Source organism: Gallus gallus, chromosome 16, assembly GCF_016699485.2.
Source record: "Gallus gallus isolate bGalGal1 chromosome 16, bGalGal1.mat.broiler.GRCg7b, whole genome shotgun sequence".
In the NCBI taxonomy this organism is placed as follows: Eukaryota; Metazoa; Chordata; class Aves; order Galliformes; family Phasianidae; genus Gallus; species Gallus gallus.
The window spans coordinates 2,247,316-2,266,272 of record NC_052547.1 but is presented as its reverse complement, the minus strand read 5'-3'; the positions used below and the strand labels follow the sequence as shown (position 1 = coordinate 2,266,272).

The following is an 18,957-nucleotide window of genomic DNA, read 5'->3' as shown; positions in this document are numbered from 1 at the left end:
TTTATGAACAGATATGAGTTAATTCTTGCATCGAAGTAGGTGTAAGTGTCTATTAGCCTGTTGCACTGAACATGCAGTTGCATAGACAAATGAGTGGGGAGAAGTACGGAGTAAATCCCTGCATGAATGGTAGGACAGAAACCTGAATGCCTGGATGCTGGCAGTGTGAAGAATGGCACTTGGGATAGATGGTTCGAGTATGGGGTAGATTAAAAGATGGATGGAAAAGAGGAACAGAGAGAGGGTGATTGGATGAATGGATGGATGGTTGGATGTGACTGATTGACAGGTACCAAGCTTTTTTCCTGCACTGTGCCTTCTGTGCTGCAGCTGCAGAAGAGACGGAGGAGGAACCACCGTCCCAGCCACGCCTAGGAGAGCTGACGGCATCCCATGTCAGCCCCAACTCCGTCCAGCTGGAATGGAGCATCCCTGAGGGCTCCTTTGACTCCTTCACGGTGCAGTACATAGACGTGCAAGGCCAGCCGCAGGAGCTGCACTTGGATAGTGGGTCGCGCACAGTGACCGTGTCTGGTTTGCTGCCATCCCACCCCTACAAGTTCAACCTTTACGGGGTGTGGGGGCAGACACGTCTGGGCCCCATCTCCACTGACACCATCACAGGTGAGGGCCCCTGCCTGCTGCTGTGCTCTGGGCCTTGTGCTTGGCACGTGGCAGGAGCTGTGCGATGGGCTGTGCTGGTGGCGGGGATCTGACTGGAAATGGAAACGTTCTGTGGCAAAGAGTGGGAATGTAGGAAGGGGGTGGGAGCATGCAGGGTTGGTGGAGCAGGGGGTAGTGATCAGTGGTGAGGATTTGGTTTCTTGGTCTGAAATATGGATGGAAGCTTTGTTGGGAGAGTGAATGACTTTTCAGTGAGGACAGGTGGATGCTTGGGTGAATGCTTGGTAAGTTGTTGAACGCCTGGATAGTTGGATGGGTGGACATGAACTTTGTATTACAGCTGCAGCTCCAGCACAGAAGGAACCGCCATCCCAACCACGCCTGGGTGAGCTGACGGCCTCCCACGTCAGCCCCGACTCCGTCCAGCTGGAATGGAGCGTCCCCGAGGGCTCCTTTGACTCCTTCACGGTGCAGTACAAGGATGCACAAGGCCAGCCACAGGTGGTGCCCGTGGACGGTGGGTTGCGCACAGTGACCGTGCCCGGGCTGTCGCCGTCCCGCCGCTACAAGTTCAACCTGTATGGGGTGTGGGGGCGGAAGCGTCTGGGCCCCATGTCCACTGATGCTGTCACAGGTGAGCATGCTGTTGTGCTGCATCCATGTCTTTTGGCTGACGGTTGTGTTGGCATATGGTAGGAACCTTTCAGGCCCACTCCTGGTTACTGTGGTCTTAATAGAGAGGGAAGTTCTTTCCTGTTCTTGACGTGGGTAGCCTGGAGAGATGGGAGTATGGAAGATGAGAGGAAGAACGGAATAAGGAATGATTGATAATTATTGCAGAACGGATGGAAGGTTGGATGGATGGGTGGTGCATGGGTACATTGGTGCTTATAGCAGAGCTGGACGGTTGGTTGTACGTTGGTTTGGTTGTTGAAGAGATGAAGAGTTGGATGGGCGTGTGCTTTCACTGTGAATTCCTCCCCCTGTCTTGCAGCTCCGGCACAGAAGGAACCACCTTCCCAGCCACTCTTGGGTGAGCTGACAGCGTCCCACGTCGGCCCCGACTCCGTCCAGCTGGAATGGAGCGTCCCCGAGGGCTCCTTTGACTCCTTCACGGTGCAGTACAAGGATGCACAAGGCCAGCCACAGGTGGTGCCCGTGGACGGTGGGTTGCGCACAGTGACCGTGCCCGGGCTGTCGCCGTCCCGCCGCTACAAGTTCAACCTGTATGGGGTGTGGGGGCGGAAGCGTCTGGGCCCCATGTCCACTGATGCTGTCACAGGTGAGCATGCTGTGTTCTGCCTCCATGTTCTTTTGCTTTCAGTGTAGTTGTCATGTGGCAGGAACCTTTCAGGGCCACTTTTGGTTAATGTTGCCTTAATAGTCAAGGAAACAATTTGTTCTTGTTGAGTGGGAATGCCTAACGGGATGGGAGTTTGGATGATGAGAGGACAAATCTTATAAGGAATGATTGATAATTATTGCGGAACGGATGGAAGGAAGGTTGGATGGATGGAATGGTGTTTGGATAAATTTGTGCTCAGAGCACAGCTGGAGTGTTGGATGAATGTTGCTTTGCTTGTTGAATAGATGGATGTTTGGTTGTGTGGTTGCTTCCTCTGAGAATTCCTCCCTCTGTGCTGCAGCAGCAGCTCCAGCACAAGAGGAGCCACCTTCCCCACCACGTCTGGGTGAGCTGACAGCGTCCCACGTCGGCCCCGACTCCGTCCAGCTGGAATGGAGCGTCCCCGAGGGCTCCTTTGACTCCTTCACGGTGCAGTACAAGGATGCACAAGGCCAGCCACAGGTGGTGCCCGTGGACGGTGGGTTGCGCACAGTGACCGTGCCCGGGCTGTCGCCGTCCCGCCGCTACAAGTTCAACCTGTATGGGGTGTGGGGGCGGAAGCGTCTGGGCCCCATGTCCACTGATGCTGTCACAGGTGAGGGCAGGAATTGGCACCTGGTGGGCTCTGGGTTTGCAGCAGGTAGAAATTTAAACGTGGCCTGCGCTGGGGATCTTGTTTTCCCCTGGCAATGGGAACAGCTGTTGGGTGCCTTTTTTGGGAAGGATCCCTTAATCGCAGCATGAAGTATGAATGGACCAATTGGGTGTGGGTGGAGTGATGGCTGTTGAGATGAGTTGGTGGCTGCTTGAGTAATTGTCTGTTGGAATGGATGGACAGATATGTGAAGGAGTGAAAGGATGGATAAAGTAATTTAGGAATCGGTGGATGAAGAATGGGTAGGTAGACCCTTGGTGAAGTGGTAGAATGGAAGGATTTATGAACAGATATGAGTTAATTCTTGCATCGAAGTAGGTGTAAGTGTCTATTAGCCTGTTGCACTGAACATGCAGTTGCATAGACAAATGAGTGGGGAGAAGTACGGAGTAAATCCCTGCATGAATGGTAGGACAGAAACCTGAATGCCTGGATGCTGGCAGTGTGAAGAATGGCACTTGGGATAGATGGTTCGAGTATGGGGTAGATTAAAAGATGGATGGAAAAGAGGAACAGAGAGAGGGTGATTGGATGAATGGATGGATGGTTGGATGTGACTGATTGACAGGTACCAAGCTTTTTTCCTGCACTGTGCCTTCTGTGCTGCAGCTGCAGAAGAGACGGAGGAGGAACCACCGTCCCAGCCACGCCTAGGAGAGCTGACGGCATCCCATGTCAGCCCCAACTCCGTCCAGCTGGAATGGAGCATCCCTGAGGGCTCCTTTGACTCCTTCACGGTGCAGTACATAGACGTGCAAGGCCAGCCGCAGGAGCTGCACTTGGATAGTGGGTCGCGCACAGTGACCGTGTCTGGTTTGCTGCCATCCCACCCCTACAAGTTCAACCTTTACGGGGTGTGGGGGCAGACACGTCTGGGCCCCATCTCCACTGACACCATCACAGGTGAGGGCCCCTGCCTGCTGCTGTGCTCTGGGCCTTGTGCTTGGCACGTGGCAGGAGCTGTGCGATGGGCTGTGCTGGTGGCGGGGATCTGACTGGAAATGGAAACGTTCTGTGGCAAAGAGTGGGAATGTAGGAAGGGGGTGGGAGCATGCAGGGTTGGTGGAGCAGGGGGTAGTGATCAGTGGTGAGGATTTGGTTTCTTGGTCTGAAATATGGATGGAAGCTTTGTTGGGAGAGTGAATGACTTTTCAGTGAGGACAGGTGGATGCTTGGGTGAATGCTTGGTAAGTTGTTGAACGCCTGGATAGTTGGATGGGTGGACATGAACTTTGTATTACAGCTGCAGCTCCAGCACAGAAGGAACCGCCATCCCAACCACGCCTGGGTGAGCTGACGGCCTCCCACGTCAGCCCCGACTCCGTCCAGCTGGAATGGAGCGTCCCCGAGGGCTCCTTTGACTCCTTCACGGTGCAGTACAAGGATGCACAAGGCCAGCCACAGGTGGTGCCCGTGGACGGTGGGTTGCGCACAGTGACCGTGCCCGGGCTGTCGCCGTCCCGCCGCTACAAGTTCAACCTGTATGGGGTGTGGGGGCGGAAGCGTCTGGGCCCCATGTCCACTGATGCTGTCACAGGTGAGCATGCTGTTGTGCTGCATCCATGTCTTTTGGCTGACGGTTGTGTTGGCATATGGTAGGAACCTTTCAGGCCCACTCCTGGTTACTGTGGTCTTAATAGAGAGGGAAGTTCTTTCCTGTTCTTGACGTGGGTAGCCTGGAGAGATGGGAGTATGGAAGATGAGAGGAAGAACGGAATAAGGAATGATAGATAATTATTGCAGAACGGATGGAAGGTTGGATGGATGGGTGGTGCATGGGTACATTGGTGCTTATAGCAGAGCTGGACGGTTGGTTGTACGTTGGTTTGGTTGTTGAAGAGATGAAGAGTTGGATGGGCGTGTGCTTTCACTGTGAATTCCTCCCCCTGTCTTGCAGCTCCGGCACAGAAGGAACCACCTTCCCAGCCACTCTTGGGTGAGCTGACGGCCTCCCACGTCGGCCCCGACTCCGTCCAGCTGGAATGGAGCGTCCCCGAGGGCTCCTTTGACTCCTTCACGGTGCAGTACAAGGATGCACAAGGCCAGCCACAGGTGGTGCCCGTGGACGGTGGGTTGCGCACAGTGACCGTGCCCGGGCTGTCGCCGTCCCGCCGCTACAAGTTCAACCTGTATGGGGTGTGGGGGCGGAAGCGTCTGGGCCCCATGTCCACTGATGCTGTCACAGGTGAGGGCAGGAATTGGCACCTGGTGGGCTCTGGGTTTGCAGCAGGTAGAAATTTAAACGTGGCCTGCGCTGGGGATCTTGTTTTCCCCTGGCAATGGGAACAGCTGTTGGGTGCCTTTTTTGGGAAGGATCCCTTAATCGCAGCATGAAGTATGAATGGACCAATTGGGTGTGGGTGGAGTGATGGCTGTTGAGATGAGTTGGTGGCTGCTTGAGTAATTGTCTGTTGGAATGGATGGACAGATATGTGAAGGAGTGAAAGGATGGATAAAGTAATTTAGGAATCGGTGGATGAAGAATGGGTAGGTAGACCCTTGGTGAAGTGGTAGAATGGAAGGATTTATGAACAGATATGAGTTAATTCTTGCATCGAAGTAGGTGTAAGTGTCTATTAGCCTGTTGCACTGAACATGCAGTTGCATAGACAAATGAGTGGGGAGAAGTACGGAGTAAATCCCTGCATGAATGGTAGGACAGAAACCTGAATGCCTGGATGCTGGCAGTGTGAAGAATGGCACTTGGGATAGATGGTTCGAGTATGGGGTAGATTAAAAGATGGATGGAAAAGAGGAACAGAGAGAGGGTGATTGGATGAATGGATGGATGGTTGGATGTGACTGATTGACAGGTACCAAGCTTTTTTCCTGCACTGTGCCTTCTGTGCTGCAGCTGCAGAAGAGACGGAGGAGGAACCACCGTCCCAGCCACGCCTAGGAGAGCTGACGGCATCCCATGTCAGCCCCAACTCCGTCCAGCTGGAATGGAGCATCCCTGAGGGCTCCTTTGACTCCTTCACGGTGCAGTACATAGACGTGCAAGGCCAGCCGCAGGAGCTGCACTTGGATAGTGGGTCGCGCACAGTGACCGTGTCTGGTTTGCTGCCATCCCACCCCTACAAGTTCAACCTTTACGGGGTGTGGGGGCAGACACGTCTGGGCCCCATCTCCACTGACACCATCACAGGTGAGGGCCCCTGCCTGCTGCTGTGCTCTGGGCCTTGTGCTTGGCACGTGGCAGGAGCTGTGCGATGGGCTGTGCTGGTGGCGGGGATCTGACTGGAAATGGAAACGTTCTGTGGCAAAGAGTGGGAATGTAGGAAGGGGGTGGGAGCATGCAGGGTTGGTGGAGCAGGGGGTAGTGATCAGTGGTGAGGATTTGGTTTCTTGGTCTGAAATATGGATGGAAGCTTTGTTGGGAGAGTGAATGACTTTTCAGTGAGGACAGGTGGATGCTTGGGTGAATGCTTGGTAAGTTGTTGAACGCCTGGATAGTTGGATGGGTGGACATGAACTTTGTATTACAGCTGCAGCTCCAGCACAGAAGGAACCGCCATCCCAACCACGCCTGGGTGAGCTGACGGCCTCCCACGTCAGCCCCGACTCCGTCCAGCTGGAATGGAGCGTCCCCGAGGGCTCCTTTGACTCCTTCACGGTGCAGTACAAGGATGCACAAGGCCAGCCACAGGTGGTGCCCGTGGACGGTGGGTTGCGCACAGTGACCGTGCCCGGGCTGTCGCCGTCCCGCCGCTACAAGTTCAACCTGTATGGGGTGTGGGGGCGGAAGCGTCTGGGCCCCATGTCCACTGATGCTGTCACAGGTGAGCATGCTGTTGTGCTGCATCCATGTCTTTTGGCTGACGGTTGTGTTGGCATATGGTAGGAACCTTTCAGGCCCACTCCTGGTTACTGTGGTCTTAATAGAGAGGGAAGTTCTTTCCTGTTCTTGACGTGGGTAGCCTGGAGAGATGGGAGTATGGAAGATGAGAGGAAGAACGGAATAAGGAATGATAGATAATTATTGCAGAACGGATGGAAGGTTGGATGGATGGGTGGTGCATGGGTACATTGGTGCTTATAGCAGAGCTGGACGGTTGGTTGTACGTTGGTTTGGTTGTTGAAGAGATGAAGAGTTGGATGGGCGTGTGCTTTCACTGTGAATTCCTCCCCCTGTCTTGCAGCTCCGGCACAGAAGGAACCACCTTCCCAGCCACTCTTGGGTGAGCTGACAGCGTCCCACGTCGGCCCCGACTCCGTCCAGCTGGAATGGAGCGTCCCCGAGGGCTCCTTTGACTCCTTCACGGTGCAGTACAAGGATGCACAAGGCCAGCCACAGGTGGTGCCCGTGGACGGTGGGTTGCGCACAGTGACCGTGCCTGGGCTGTCGCCGTCCCGCCGCTACAAGTTCAACCTGTATGGGGTGTGGGGGCGGAAGCGTCTGGGCCCCATGTCCACTGATGCTGTCACAGGTGAGCATGCTGTTGTGCTGCATCCATGTCTTTTGGCTGACGGTTGTGTTGGCATATGGTAGGAACCTTTCAGGCCCACTCCTGGTTACTGTGGTCTTAATAGAGAGGGAAGTTCTTTCCTGTTCTTGACGTGGGTAGCCTGGAGAGATGGGAGTATGGAAGATGAGAGGAAGAACGGAATAAGGAATGATTGATAATTATTGCAGAACGGATGGAAGGTTGGATGGATGGGTGGTGCATGGGTACATTGGTGCTTATAGCAGAGCTGGACGGTTGGTTGTACGTTGGTTTGGTTGTTGAAGAGATGAAGAGTTGGATGGGCGTGTGCTTTCACTGTGAATTCCTCCCCCTGTCTTGCAGCTCCGGCACAGAAGGAACCACCTTCCCAGCCACTCTTGGGTGAGCTGACAGCGTCCCACGTCGGCCCCGACTCCGTCCAGCTGGAATGGAGCGTCCCCGAGGGCTCCTTTGACTCCTTCACGGTGCAGTACAAGGATGCACAAGGCCAGCCACAGGTGGTGCCCGTGGACGGTGGGTTGCGCACAGTGACCGTGCCCGGGCTGTCGCCGTCCCGCCGCTACAAGTTCAACCTGTATGGGGTGTGGGGGCGGAAGCGTCTGGGCCCCATGTCCACTGATGCTGTCACAGGTGAGGGCAGGAATTGGCACCTGGTGGGCTCTGGGTTTGCAGCAGGTAGAAATTTAAACGTGGCCTGCGCTGGGGATCTTGTTTTCCCCTGGCAATGGGAACAGCTGTTGGGTGCCTTTTTTGGGAAGGATCCCTTAATCGCAGCATGAAGTATGAATGGACCAATTGGGTGTGGGTGGAGTGATGGCTGTTGAGATGAGTTGGTGGCTGCTTGAGTAATTGTCTGTTGGAATGGATGGACAGATATGTGAAGGAGTGAAAGGATGGATAAAGTAATTTAGGAATCGGTGGATGAAGAATGGGTAGGTAGACCCTTGGTGAAGTGGTAGAATGGAAGGATTTATGAACAGATATGAGTTAATTCTTGCATCGAAGTAGGTGTAAGTGTCTATTAGCCTGTTGCACTGAACATGCAGTTGCATAGACAAATGAGTGGGGAGAAGTACGGAGTAAATCCCTGCATGAATGGTAGGACAGAAACCTGAATGCCTGGATGCTGGCAGTGTGAAGAATGGCACTTGGGATAGATGGTTCGAGTATGGGGTAGATTAAAAGATGGATGGAAAAGAGGAACAGAGAGAGGGTGATTGGATGAATGGATGGATGGTTGGATGTGACTGATTGACAGGTACCAAGCTTTTTTCCTGCACTGTGCCTTCTGTGCTGCAGCTGCAGAAGAGACGGAGGAGGAACCACCGTCCCAGCCACGCCTAGGAGAGCTGACGGCATCCCATGTCAGCCCCAACTCCGTCCAGCTGGAATGGAGCATCCCTGAGGGCTCCTTTGACTCCTTCACGGTGCAGTACATAGACGTGCAAGGCCAGCCGCAGGAGCTGCACTTGGATAGTGGGTCGCGCACAGTGACCGTGTCTGGTTTGCTGCCATCCCACCCCTACAAGTTCAACCTTTACGGGGTGTGGGGGCAGACACGTCTGGGCCCCATCTCCACTGACACCATCACAGGTGAGGGCCCCTGCCTGCTGCTGTGCTCTGGGCCTTGTGCTTGGCACGTGGCAGGAGCTGTGCGATGGGCTGTGCTGGTGGCGGGGATCTGACTGGAAATGGAAACGTTCTGTGGCAAAGAGTGGGAATGTAGGAAGGGGGTGGGAGCATGCAGGGTTGGTGGAGCAGGGGGTAGTGATCAGTGGTGAGGATTTGGTTTCTTGGTCTGAAATATGGATGGAAGCTTTGTTGGGAGAGTGAATGACTTTTCAGTGAGGACAGGTGGATGCTTGGGTGAATGCTTGGTAAGTTGTTGAACGCCTGGATAGTTGGATGGGTGGACATGAACTTTGTATTACAGCTGCAGCTCCAGCACAGAAGGAACCGCCATCCCAACCACGCCTGGGTGAGCTGACGGCCTCCCACGTCAGCCCCGACTCCGTCCAGCTGGAATGGAGCGTCCCCGAGGGCTCCTTTGACTCCTTCACGGTGCAGTACAAGGATGCACAAGGCCAGCCACAGGTGGTGCCCGTGGACAGTGGGTTGCGCACAGTGACCGTGCCCGGGCTGTCGCCGTCCCGCCGCTACAAGTTCAACCTGTATGGGGTGTGGGGGCGGAAGCGTCTGGGCCCCATGTCCACTGATGCTGTCACAGGTGAGGGCAGGAATTGGCACCTGGTGGGCTCTGGGTTTGCAGCAGGTAGAAATTTAAACGTGGCCTGCGCTGGGGATCTTGTTTTCCCCTGGCAATGGGAACAGCTGTTGGGTGCCTTTTTTGGGAAGGATCCCTTAATCGCAGCATGAAGTATGAATGGACCAATTGGGTGTGGGTGGAGTGATGGCTGTTGAGATGAGTTGGTGGCTGCTTGAGTAATTGTCTGTTGGAATGGATGGACAGATATGTGAAGGAGTGAAAGGATGGATAAAGTAATTTAGGAATCGGTGGATGAAGAATGGGTAGGTAGACCCTTGGTGAAGTGGTAGAATGGAAGGATTTATGAACAGATATGAGTTAATTCTTGCATCGAAGTAGGTGTAAGTGTCTATTAGCCTGTTGCACTGAACATGCAGTTGCATAGACAAATGAGTGGGGAGAAGTACGGAGTAAATCCCTGCATGAATGGTAGGACAGAAACCTGAATGCCTGGATGCTGGCAGTGTGAAGAATGGCACTTGGGATAGATGGTTCGAGTATGGGGTAGATTAAAAGATGGATGGAAAAGAGGAACAGAGAGAGGGTGATTGGATGAATGGATGGATGGTTGGATGTGACTGATTGACAGGTACCAAGCTTTTTTCCTGCACTGTGCCTTCTGTGCTGCAGCTGCAGAAGAGACGGAGGAGGAACCACCGTCCCAGCCACGCCTAGGAGAGCTGACGGCATCCCATGTCAGCCCCAACTCCGTCCAGCTGGAATGGAGCATCCCTGAGGGCTCCTTTGACTCCTTCACGGTGCAGTACATAGACGTGCAAGGCCAGCCGCAGGAGCTGCACTTGGATAGTGGGTCGCGCACAGTGACCGTGTCTGGTTTGCTGCCATCCCACCCCTACAAGTTCAACCTTTACGGGGTGTGGGGGCAGACACGTCTGGGCCCCATCTCCACTGACACCATCACAGGTGAGGGCCCCTGCCTGCTGCTGTGCTCTGGGCCTTGTGCTTGGCACGTGGCAGGAGCTGTGCGATGGGCTGTGCTGGTGGCGGGGATCTGACTGGAAATGGAAACGTTCTGTGGCAAAGAGTGGGAATGTAGGAAGGGGGTGGGAGCATGCAGGGTTGGTGGAGCAGGGGGTAGTGATCAGTGGTGAGGATTTGGTTTCTTGGTCTGAAATATGGATGGAAGCTTTGTTGGGAGAGTGAATGACTTTTCAGTGAGGACAGGTGGATGCTTGGGTGAATGCTTGGTAAGTTGTTGAACGCCTGGATAGTTGGATGGGTGGACATGAACTTTGTATTACAGCTGCAGCTCCAGCACAGAAGGAACCGCCATCCCAACCACGCCTGGGTGAGCTGACGGCCTCCCACGTCAGCCCCGACTCCGTCCAGCTGGAATGGAGCGTCCCCGAGGGCTCCTTTGACTCCTTCACGGTGCAGTACAAGGATGCACAAGGCCAGCCACAGGTGGTGCCCGTGGACGGTGGGTTGCGCACAGTGACCGTGCCCGGGCTGTCGCCGTCCCGCCGCTACAAGTTCAACCTGTATGGGGTGTGGGGGCGGAAGCGTCTGGGCCCCATGTCCACTGATGCTGTCACAGGTGAGGGCAGGAATTGGCACCTGGTGGGCTCTGGGTTTGCAGCAGGTAGAAATTTAAACGTGGCCTGCACTGGGGATCTTGTTTTCCCCTGGCAATGGGAACAGCTGCTGGGTGCCCTTTTTGGGAAAGATCTCTTTATCGGTGCATGAAGAATGAAGCGACTAATGGGGAATGGAAGGAGTGGTGGCTGTTAAGATGAGATTTTGGCTGTTTGAGTAATTGACTGATAGGTTGATGGAGGGCTACTTGAATTAAGAGCTTTTGGCTCTTATCTCATTGCCTCTGTGCACCAGGTTTGGAGTGGGCCAGGCCCTGGCACGGTCAACTTGCTCACTGTTGGCAATAGGAACATTTTTTGAGCCTCAGAGAGATTTTGTTGGAGGAATGGATGGATCATTCATGTCCTGGTTTGTCTGGGGGGGACCAATGTGATGGATTAATTTTTTTCAGTATAAAAATAGTTTGTCAGGTGAACTTCTGGTGACTGAGTGGATGGTTGGATGGAGGGATGTGAGTTTCTGTGGAGGGATGGATGGTTGGAAGGTTTGTTAGATGCACTGTTGAGTGCTGGTGGGATCTACCTTTGGGGCAATGGATGGATGGACTCTGAGAATATAGACTATAGCTGAGTTGGAAATGACCAAGAAGGACCATTGCGTTTTGTTTCTGGCTTCATGTAGGATCACCCAGGAATTAAACCCTATGTCATGGTTTTGTAACTTCGCTATTGGTATTCCACATCATAACATCATGGACAAAAGAGAAGAATAGCGAAGTTACAAAACCATGACACCCTACTTTTGAAAGCAGTTTTGAAATGCTTGGGGAGCTGAATGGTTGATGGTGTGGTGGAGTCGTGGGTGGGAGGTGTCCCTGTGGGGCAGTCCCTGGGAAGCTATAGCTATAAGTCACCCCAATGCCCCCTCTGTGTGGGAGTAGTGTGGGTGGGGGTCACTGGGATACCACAGTGGGGTGGAGCCCAGGGGAGTGTCTTTGAGGTCAGTGGGGGGTGAGCAGGGCTCTCTAGAGGCCTTTGGGGGGTCCAAAAGGAGTTGATGAGAGAGAGAGTGTGGGAGATCCATGGGGGGGCTGCAGGCCTCAGTGCCCTCCATCTCTTGCCAGGTGCCCCAGGAACACTATGGGTGGGGACACTGTGGCCCCGCAGTGCTCACCTGCATTGGGCACCTCCCCATGTCCCCCCTGAAGGCTACAACCTCATCTATGGACCCCCCGGTGGCCCCGTGAAGGTAATACCCCATAGCACTCCCTGAACTTCCCAGGGGATCTCCCTGGGTATCTCCTGGGGTACCCCAACCCTCCTTGGGGACCCTGCTCCCACCCTGGGGAATCCAAAAGTCCTCCACCACCCAAGCACCCTAAGAACCCCACTGCACCCCACTATCCCTTGAGGTCCCCAATACTCCTTTTACAGCATTCCCATCCTCCTCCTTGGCCCCTTTATGCTCTCCAGAGACATTAAACACCCCTGTAATGCCCCTTAGGGACCCCTGCAGCAGCCCAATAATCCTCCCATGTCTACCTCCAGACACTGCAGCTGCCCCCTGAAGCAACATCCAAGGAGCTGTGGGGCCTGGAGCCCAGTGGACGCTATAGGGTGCAGCTCTGGGGCCGGGGGCTGGAGCCCCTTGAGACCACCTTTGACACCCGTGAGCTGGGAAAGGGGGTCCTGTGGGGTGGGAAGGGGCACTTGGGTGGAGGACTCTGGGATACCCAAATACCTGGATGATTTGGGGTGCTGGGGACATATGGATGCTGGGTCCTGAAGTATGGAGGGGGGTACCAAGGAATCTGCATCCTTGGGTGGGGAGCTCTGGGGGTTCCCAAGTACCTGAATAATGGGTACCTAGTTAGGGGAATGTCTTAGGTGGGGGGAGGGGGGGGGACACAGCGGGATGCCCTCGTCCCTTGGTAGGTGAACAGGGACACCCAACTGGTTGGGGCCTGCGGATGGGGGCACCTACACTGCTCTGTCCTTCAGCACCCCTCCCCCACCCACATCCCCGGGACTGCGCTGAGGAGCAGCTCAATGGACCGGGGCCTTCACGAGAGGTCCTCATCTTCCTCGGGGGCGACCGGCAGCGGCCACTGCACGTCTTCTGCGACATGGAGAGCAATGGGGGCGGCTGGCTGGTGGGGAAACGGGGCGGTGGGGAGGGTGTCTGGTGGGCTCTAGGGGGTGCTATGAGGAGTCTGGTGGGCAATGGGGGTCACAGGGTGGGGTGGCTGACTCCATGGTTGCCATTATAAGGGTTGGATTGGCAATAAGAGACCTGTGGAGCAACTGGGGGCATTTGGGGTATCTGGGGAGGTTCTGTGGGGGTTGAGAAGCAATGGGGGGGGGGGAGTGGGGGAGGCTGGAAGATTTAGGGGAGGTTAATGGGAAGGTCTTGTGGGGCAATTGGGGTAATTCTGGGAACTGCAGGGGGATCCCAGTGTTCCTGTGAGATTGACATACCCCCTATACTATCCATGGGGATCACAGTAACCCTCTGGAACTATAAATGGGGGAGAACCCAGGGAGCAATGGGGGGCTGTGGTGGATCTGGGAGGGGCAATAGGGTGCCCTGGGGGGCAATATGAGGGTCTTAGGGTGCAATGTTGGGGGTCTAGGGGGAAGTAATGGGGGGTCTGGGAGCAGTGGTGGGGTCTAGAGGGGATTCTGACGCCCCTCCTCCCCCACCCCCAAAGGTGTTCCAGCGCCGCATGGATGGGGGCACCGACTTCTGGAGGGGGTGGGAGGAGTACATCCATGGCTTCGGGAACGTTTCTGGGGAGTTCTGGCTGGGTGAGGACCCCAAAACTTGGGAAGATTGAGGTCTGGGGTGGGGGGGGGGGGGGGGGACACCCAGGGTGGAGAGGGCTGATGGCTGCAGGACGTGGAGTGGGATCCCTGATGGGGGTGTGGGGTGGGGGGTGTGGGGCAGGGGCCCCAGGTGGGTGTGTAGGGTGGGGATGATGACGATGGCTGTGGGATGTGGCGCAGGGAATGCGGCGCTGCACACACTGACAGCTTCCGGGCCCACGGAGCTGCGTGTGGACCTCCGGACGCCGTCAGACAGCGCCTTCGCCCGCTATCGGGATTTCGCCGTCAGTGGTCCTGAGGACAATTTCCGTCTCCACCTCGGGGCCTACAGTGGCACAGCTGGTGTGTGTGGGGCAGTGGGAGGTCCTGGGGGATATTAGGGTTAACCTTGACCCATGAGGGGGGCTTTTGGGGATACCCAGATCGGGGGGGGGGGGAATCCTGGGGAGAGTAGGGGATGGTCCCTTTGCCCACAGTGAGGGGGCCTTGCCTTGCAGAGGTCTTTAAGATCGTTGACCTGTTGGGATCTCTTGGGGATCTCCAGACTGCAGGGAGCCCCGGGGGTTCTTGGGGGGCTCTGCCCCACAGGGTGGTCTCTGTGAGGATGTGGGGGTACCTGGGGGGTCTGCGGCTCATCCTTGGGGCTCTGAATGCTATGTGGGTGTCCTGGAAGGCTCTCTTGAGGGGTCCCCATAACCTTGCTGTGGGTCCCACAGGGGATGCACTGTCCTACCATGCTGGGAGCCCCTTCTCCACGCGGGACCACGACCCCCGAGGCCGCCCTCGGCCCTGCGCCGTCGCCTACACCGGAGCCTGGTGGTACCGCAACTGCCACTACGCCAACCTCAATGGGCGCTATGGGGTGCCCTACGACCACCAGGCATGGCTATGGGGGTTGTAAAGGGGTCTGTGGGGATTGTAAAGGGGTCTATGGGGGTATAAAATCAACCCAATGGGACAGGAGGGGGTCACCATGAGGCCATGGGGGTTTTGTGGGGTAAATGTGGAGGGCTACCCCCCCCACAAGGTCCTTTTAGCCCCATGTCTCTCCTGTATGAATATGGAGCCCTACAGGAGCTGTGGAAGCTGGAACACAAGCTGGAACGGGGAGGGGATACTTTGGGCCCCCCTGTAAGGCCTATATGTGTCTATAGGGTCACTGTAGGTTGTTTAAGGGCATGACCAAGTCCCCCTTCCTTTCTGCAGGGCATCAACTGGTACCCCTGGAAGGGCTTTGAGTACTCCATCCCCTTCACAGAGATGAAGCTGCGACCGCAGCGTGACTGAGAGCACTAGAAAGGTCGTGGGTCGCAGTGGAGCCTTTATGGGGTCAATAAAGCTGCGAGTAGCCAGTGCTGACCCATGTATCCCACACACTGGGCTCAGGAGCTATGGGGGTGGGCAGGGCGTGAGGCGCACGCGGAACGGGGCACAGCGCAGCACGGTGCCAGCAGTGACCCCTAAGTGGGGCAGAGCCCCATCAGACGGTGGCTCCAGGCGGAATCGCTGTAGGATGTGCCCCAAAAACACAAAGAGCTCTGCCCGAGCCAGCGCCTCCCCCACACACGAGCGTGCCCCACAACCAAAGGGCAGCAGCGCTCGCCATGGAGCCCCCGGCTGCAGGAACCGCTCTGTGGGGCAGAACAGAGATCAGAGTGGGTGTAGGGGGAGGAACCCAGCCTGGGGTTCAAGGCCCACATCTATGGGGTGGACCCACACATACCGGGCAGGAACTCATCAGGACGGTCCCAAATCTTGGGGTCGTGGTGCGCAGCAAAGAGGTTTGGGATAACGATGGATCCCGCAGGCACTGGGATTCCCGCAATGCTGGGAAGGGACAGAATGCTGATAGGATGGACTGGGAGAGCCTACAGAGGCCAAGTGGGACATAGTGGGACCTGCTGAGCTATCCTAGAGCTTACTGGGTGCTTGATGAGTTCTACTGGGACCGACCTACTGCTAGGTCCATGCTGGTCTGTAGTGGTCCACACTATTACAGACTGGTCTACAATGATTCATTCTAGTGCAAAATACTGACACGCAGTGGTGCACGGTTCTGCTCGCAGACATGTGGCCCGCACTGGTTGGTACTGATCCCCACTGGTCTGTTTGGCCCCATACCGGTCCGTACTGGTGTTACTGGCTGTACCTGGAGTGGCGCCGGGCACAGTGGGGCAGCGCGAGGGGCGCAGGGGGTCGCAGGCGGAGGGTCTCGGTGACAGTGGCACGGAGCAGTGGCAGTCGCCCCATATCCCCTGGCTTTGGGGTCCCCCTGGGGCCCAGCACCTGGCGCAGCTCTGCACGTACCTGGTCCTGCACCTGGGACAGGGGACACGTGTCAAAGCACGTCACCAAGTGCCACATCGGGTCACTTGTGGGGTGGCCCTCCCCTGCACGGGGACACAGACAGCAGCGTGACACGGAAGTGACATGAGCGTGACATTTTGGCACTGGCCACAGTGCAGGGGACACCAGGGGCATTATGCACACAGGGTTATGGACATGGATGTGACATGCATATGGGGAAGTGCAGTGGAGCTATGGGAGGGGACAGCCAGGACATGGGTGGGGAGGCCCTGGGGATACATGGGGCTGGGAGACCCGAATGGGACCTGGGGAGAAGCAGGTGTGGGTGTGACACAGATGTGATGTGGTGTCACCTGGGGGTGGTGCAGCAGGAAGGCCACAGCCCATAGCAGAGCCACTGCCGTCGTTTCGGTGCCACCGATGAAGAGATCCACGAGGGCCATGTGCAGGCGGTCCCCCCCCAGCGGCCCCATAGGGACAGTGGGGTCCCCCCCCAGCAGTGCTCCCAACACTGTGTCCCTGGGGGGAGACGCACAGCCCTGTGGGGACACACGTGTTACCCCCTGGGGCCCTGTCCCCCCCCTGTACCTGTGTCCCCACGTTCCCCACCTGGTGCCATCGGATCTGGGACTCCACAAAGGCATCGCGGCGCTCCACCAGGCGCAGCAGCTCCCGCAGCCCTGCGTTGGGCAGCACCTGTGGGGCACAGGGACCCCCCCCAGTGCTCCACAGAGCACCCCTGGACCCATAGGGACCCCATATTCCCTCCCAGCCCCATATATAACCCCCCCCCAGGGCGATATAGCCCATCCTTAGTATAGACCCCTGCAGCCCCATATGGACCTATACCACCTCCTCTTATGACTATATCCCGCAGCCCCACGCCGATCCTATATGCCCTGTAGGGTCCTGTAGGGCTCACCCTTAGCGAAGGCAGCACATCCAGTGCCCGCACACTGGCCCGGCCCCACACCTCCAGCAGTTCCACCACACAGCGCGTGAAGGAGCGCACCTCCGCCTCGGGGGGCATCTGTGGGGCACAGGGCTTGGGGTCACCCCAGAGAGACTCCTGAGTCCCCCCAGAGACTCCTGAACCCAAAGAGGTACGTGGTCATTTGGATCCCTCTAGAGGTGACTGGGTTCCCAAAGGGACACCTCAACACTTGTGTCCCCTTCAGGGGCACCTGGATATCTGGGACTCCAAGTGGCACCTGAGCATTTGGGACCCACCCTCCTTGGACACCTGGGTCACCCCAAGGACACCTGGGACCCCTCAAGTGGCACGTGGACATCTGAGCCCCCTGTAGTGGCACTTGAGTCCCCCTGCTCCCCCAGGTGACACCCAGACCCTGCAGCCCCTCGATATCCCCACCAGGTCCCCGAAGGCAAGGCGGCAGATGGTGCTGCAGGTGTGGAACGTGAACGCCTCAAAGAGGTCCACTGGGGCAGCCCCATAAGAGCTCAACTCCTGTGGGGTGAGAAATGGGGTCACTGAGCGGGTGCGGGTGCCCCACAAGGGGGGTTGGGGTGAGTCAAGGGGACGGGCAGCACAGCCCTGGGGCTGATGGGGTCCACCTGGGGTTGGAGGGCCCTGTGTTGGGGTGCTCACCTGGCACAGCGCCCAGCCCTGCAGCTCCAGGAGGGGCTCCAGGTGCCTCACAGCTCGCGCCAGTGCTCCCCGCGTTGCCCCCCGCTGCCGTCGCCACTCTGGGGATGCATCCCCCAGCGCCAGGTCCTGCCCCCCCCGCGACACCAGGGACGCTGTGGGGTGACACCCATATCACCCTGGCACCCATGTGACCTCCCAGAACCCCTCAGACAGCTGTACGGATCCTTGGGGACACATCCAGAATCCCCCAGGCACCCACTGGGATTGCTCCAGCACCCATGGGGACTATTAGAGATCTCCTCCCCCCCAAAAAATGCAACCAGACCCCTTCAGAGATCATGGGGACCCCCCCAGTACCCCCTCCAGATACCCAACAGTGACCTATAGAGACCTCCCTCCACCCAAAAGCCATGGGGACCCCTCAGGCCCCCCCCCCAGACACCAATTAGTACCCCCCAGAACCCTTCAGAAACCTACAAGGACCCACCAGAACCCCCTCAGATACCCATAGAGATCTTTACAGACCTCCTCCTGGGACCCTCCCCAGGAGCACAAATCCCAAAGAACCCCCCTTGAAGATTCACAGGGACCCCCCTCTGACTCACCCCAAACCCTCATGGGGACCTCCCAACCCCTACAGCCCCCCCATACCCAGGTAACTGTGGGGGCGTCCCACGAAGTCCCCCCAGCGCCGTGCCAGTGCCTCACGGATGGCTGCTGCAGAGCTCAGCACCACCACCTCTGGGGGGGGTGGGGGGGGAGGGGCAAAAAATGAGTGAGTTGGAAGGAAGGGACCCCATGGGGACCCCAAAAACCAGGGAGAGGGGAGAGGTGAGGGGTGCCAGAATGGAGTTGGGGGGGGGGGGGGGTTAGGGATCCCAAATTATTTTTTTTGGGGGGAGAGTAGAATGAGAGGACAAATTTGAAGGGGAGCAGAAGGGAATTGGGGGACAGTATGTGGGGGTTCCTCCATCCTCTCAATGGGTAATTCTGGGGAGCCTGTGAAGTTGAGGGTCCTAAAGGGGGAAGGCTCAAGGTCCCAAGGAGGGAAGGGTTATGGGGAAAAGGGGGTAATGGTGGTCCCAAGGGGTATCAGGGGGATGGGGGGGGGGGGGTCATGAAGGTGCCGCCCCTACTCACCACACCCCCCCAAGCGCAGGCATAAGGGGTCCCCGTAGGTCCGGGCAAGGATGTGGAGGTGCCGTGGCCCCCCTGGGTGCAGGAGGTGCAGGGCCCCCCCCCACGGTGCTCCCCCCCGCCTGGCTGACCCCCCCCAGATCAGAGCCAGGAGAAGTAGCAGCAGAAGTATCGTCACCGCCAT

At 57.0% G+C, this 18,957-nt stretch overlaps 2 protein-coding genes across 21 annotated transcripts in view; one reads left to right on the top strand and one right to left on the bottom strand.

Annotated features, from left to right (window-relative positions):
• Positions 1–15,072, top strand: part of TNX (avian tenascin X) — a 26,728-nt gene extending 11,656 nt beyond the window's left edge. For 9 of the 20 annotated variants that reach the window (XM_046901516.1, XM_025155807.1, XM_025155804.1 and 6 more), the window contains 22 exons: positions 331–624; positions 965–1,258; positions 1,619–1,906; positions 2,271–2,564; positions 3,234–3,527; positions 3,868–4,161; positions 4,522–4,809; positions 5,479–5,772; positions 6,113–6,406; positions 6,767–7,054; positions 7,415–7,702; positions 8,372–8,665; positions 9,006–9,299; positions 9,969–10,262; positions 10,603–10,896; positions 12,019–12,143; positions 12,443–12,563; positions 12,830–13,047; positions 13,606–13,702; positions 13,901–14,062; positions 14,437–14,600; positions 14,927–15,072. In XM_046901516.1, coding sequence (XP_046757472.1) covers positions 331–624; positions 965–1,258; positions 1,619–1,906; positions 2,271–2,564; positions 3,234–3,527; positions 3,868–4,161; positions 4,522–4,809; positions 5,479–5,772; positions 6,113–6,406; positions 6,767–7,054; positions 7,415–7,702; positions 8,372–8,665; positions 9,006–9,299; positions 9,969–10,262; positions 10,603–10,896; positions 12,019–12,143; positions 12,443–12,563; positions 12,830–13,047; positions 13,606–13,702; positions 13,901–14,062; positions 14,437–14,600; positions 14,927–15,007 — 5,354 coding nt within the window. In that variant the 3' untranslated portion in view covers positions 15,008–15,072. The remainder of the gene's footprint in view (positions 1–330; positions 625–964; positions 1,259–1,618; positions 1,907–2,270; positions 2,565–3,233; positions 3,528–3,867; positions 4,162–4,521; positions 4,810–5,478; positions 5,773–6,112; positions 6,407–6,766; positions 7,055–7,414; positions 7,703–8,371; positions 8,666–9,005; positions 9,300–9,968; positions 10,263–10,602; positions 10,897–12,018; positions 12,144–12,442; positions 12,564–12,829; positions 13,048–13,605; positions 13,703–13,900; positions 14,063–14,436; positions 14,601–14,926) is intronic. The other 11 variants (XM_025155796.1, XM_015294997.2, XM_025155803.1 and 8 more) reach the window with 11 other exon arrangements.
• CYP21A1 (cytochrome P450, family 21, subfamily A, polypeptide 1) lies at positions 15,026–18,957 on the bottom strand. Its single transcript, NM_001099358.2, has 10 exons — positions 18,777–18,957; positions 18,288–18,377; positions 17,637–17,788; positions 17,400–17,495; positions 16,950–17,057; positions 16,637–16,723; positions 16,381–16,566; positions 15,870–16,039; positions 15,444–15,547; positions 15,026–15,351 (listed from the first exon to the last, which is right to left on the bottom strand). The coding sequence occupies exons 1-10, from the start codon at positions 18,955–18,957 to the stop codon at positions 15,110–15,112; spliced, it is 1,416 nt and encodes a 471-aa protein (NP_001092828.2). The 3' UTR covers positions 15,026–15,109.

Bases quoted from the DNA above. Each gene is read 5' to 3' on its own strand.
- CYP21A1 (NM_001099358.2), bottom strand. From the start codon at position 18,957: ATGGCGGTGACGATACTTCTGCTGCTACTTCTCCTGGCTCTGATCTGG. The intron at 17,496-17,636 runs GTGAGCACCCCA...CTCACCCCACAG, and splicing joins AGGGCTGGGCGCTGTGCCAG to GAGTTGAGCTCTTATGGGGC. The intron at 16,040-16,380 runs GTGACACCACAT...CCCCTGTCCCAG, and splicing joins TCCTGCTGCACCACCCCCAG to GTGCAGGACCAGGTACGTGC.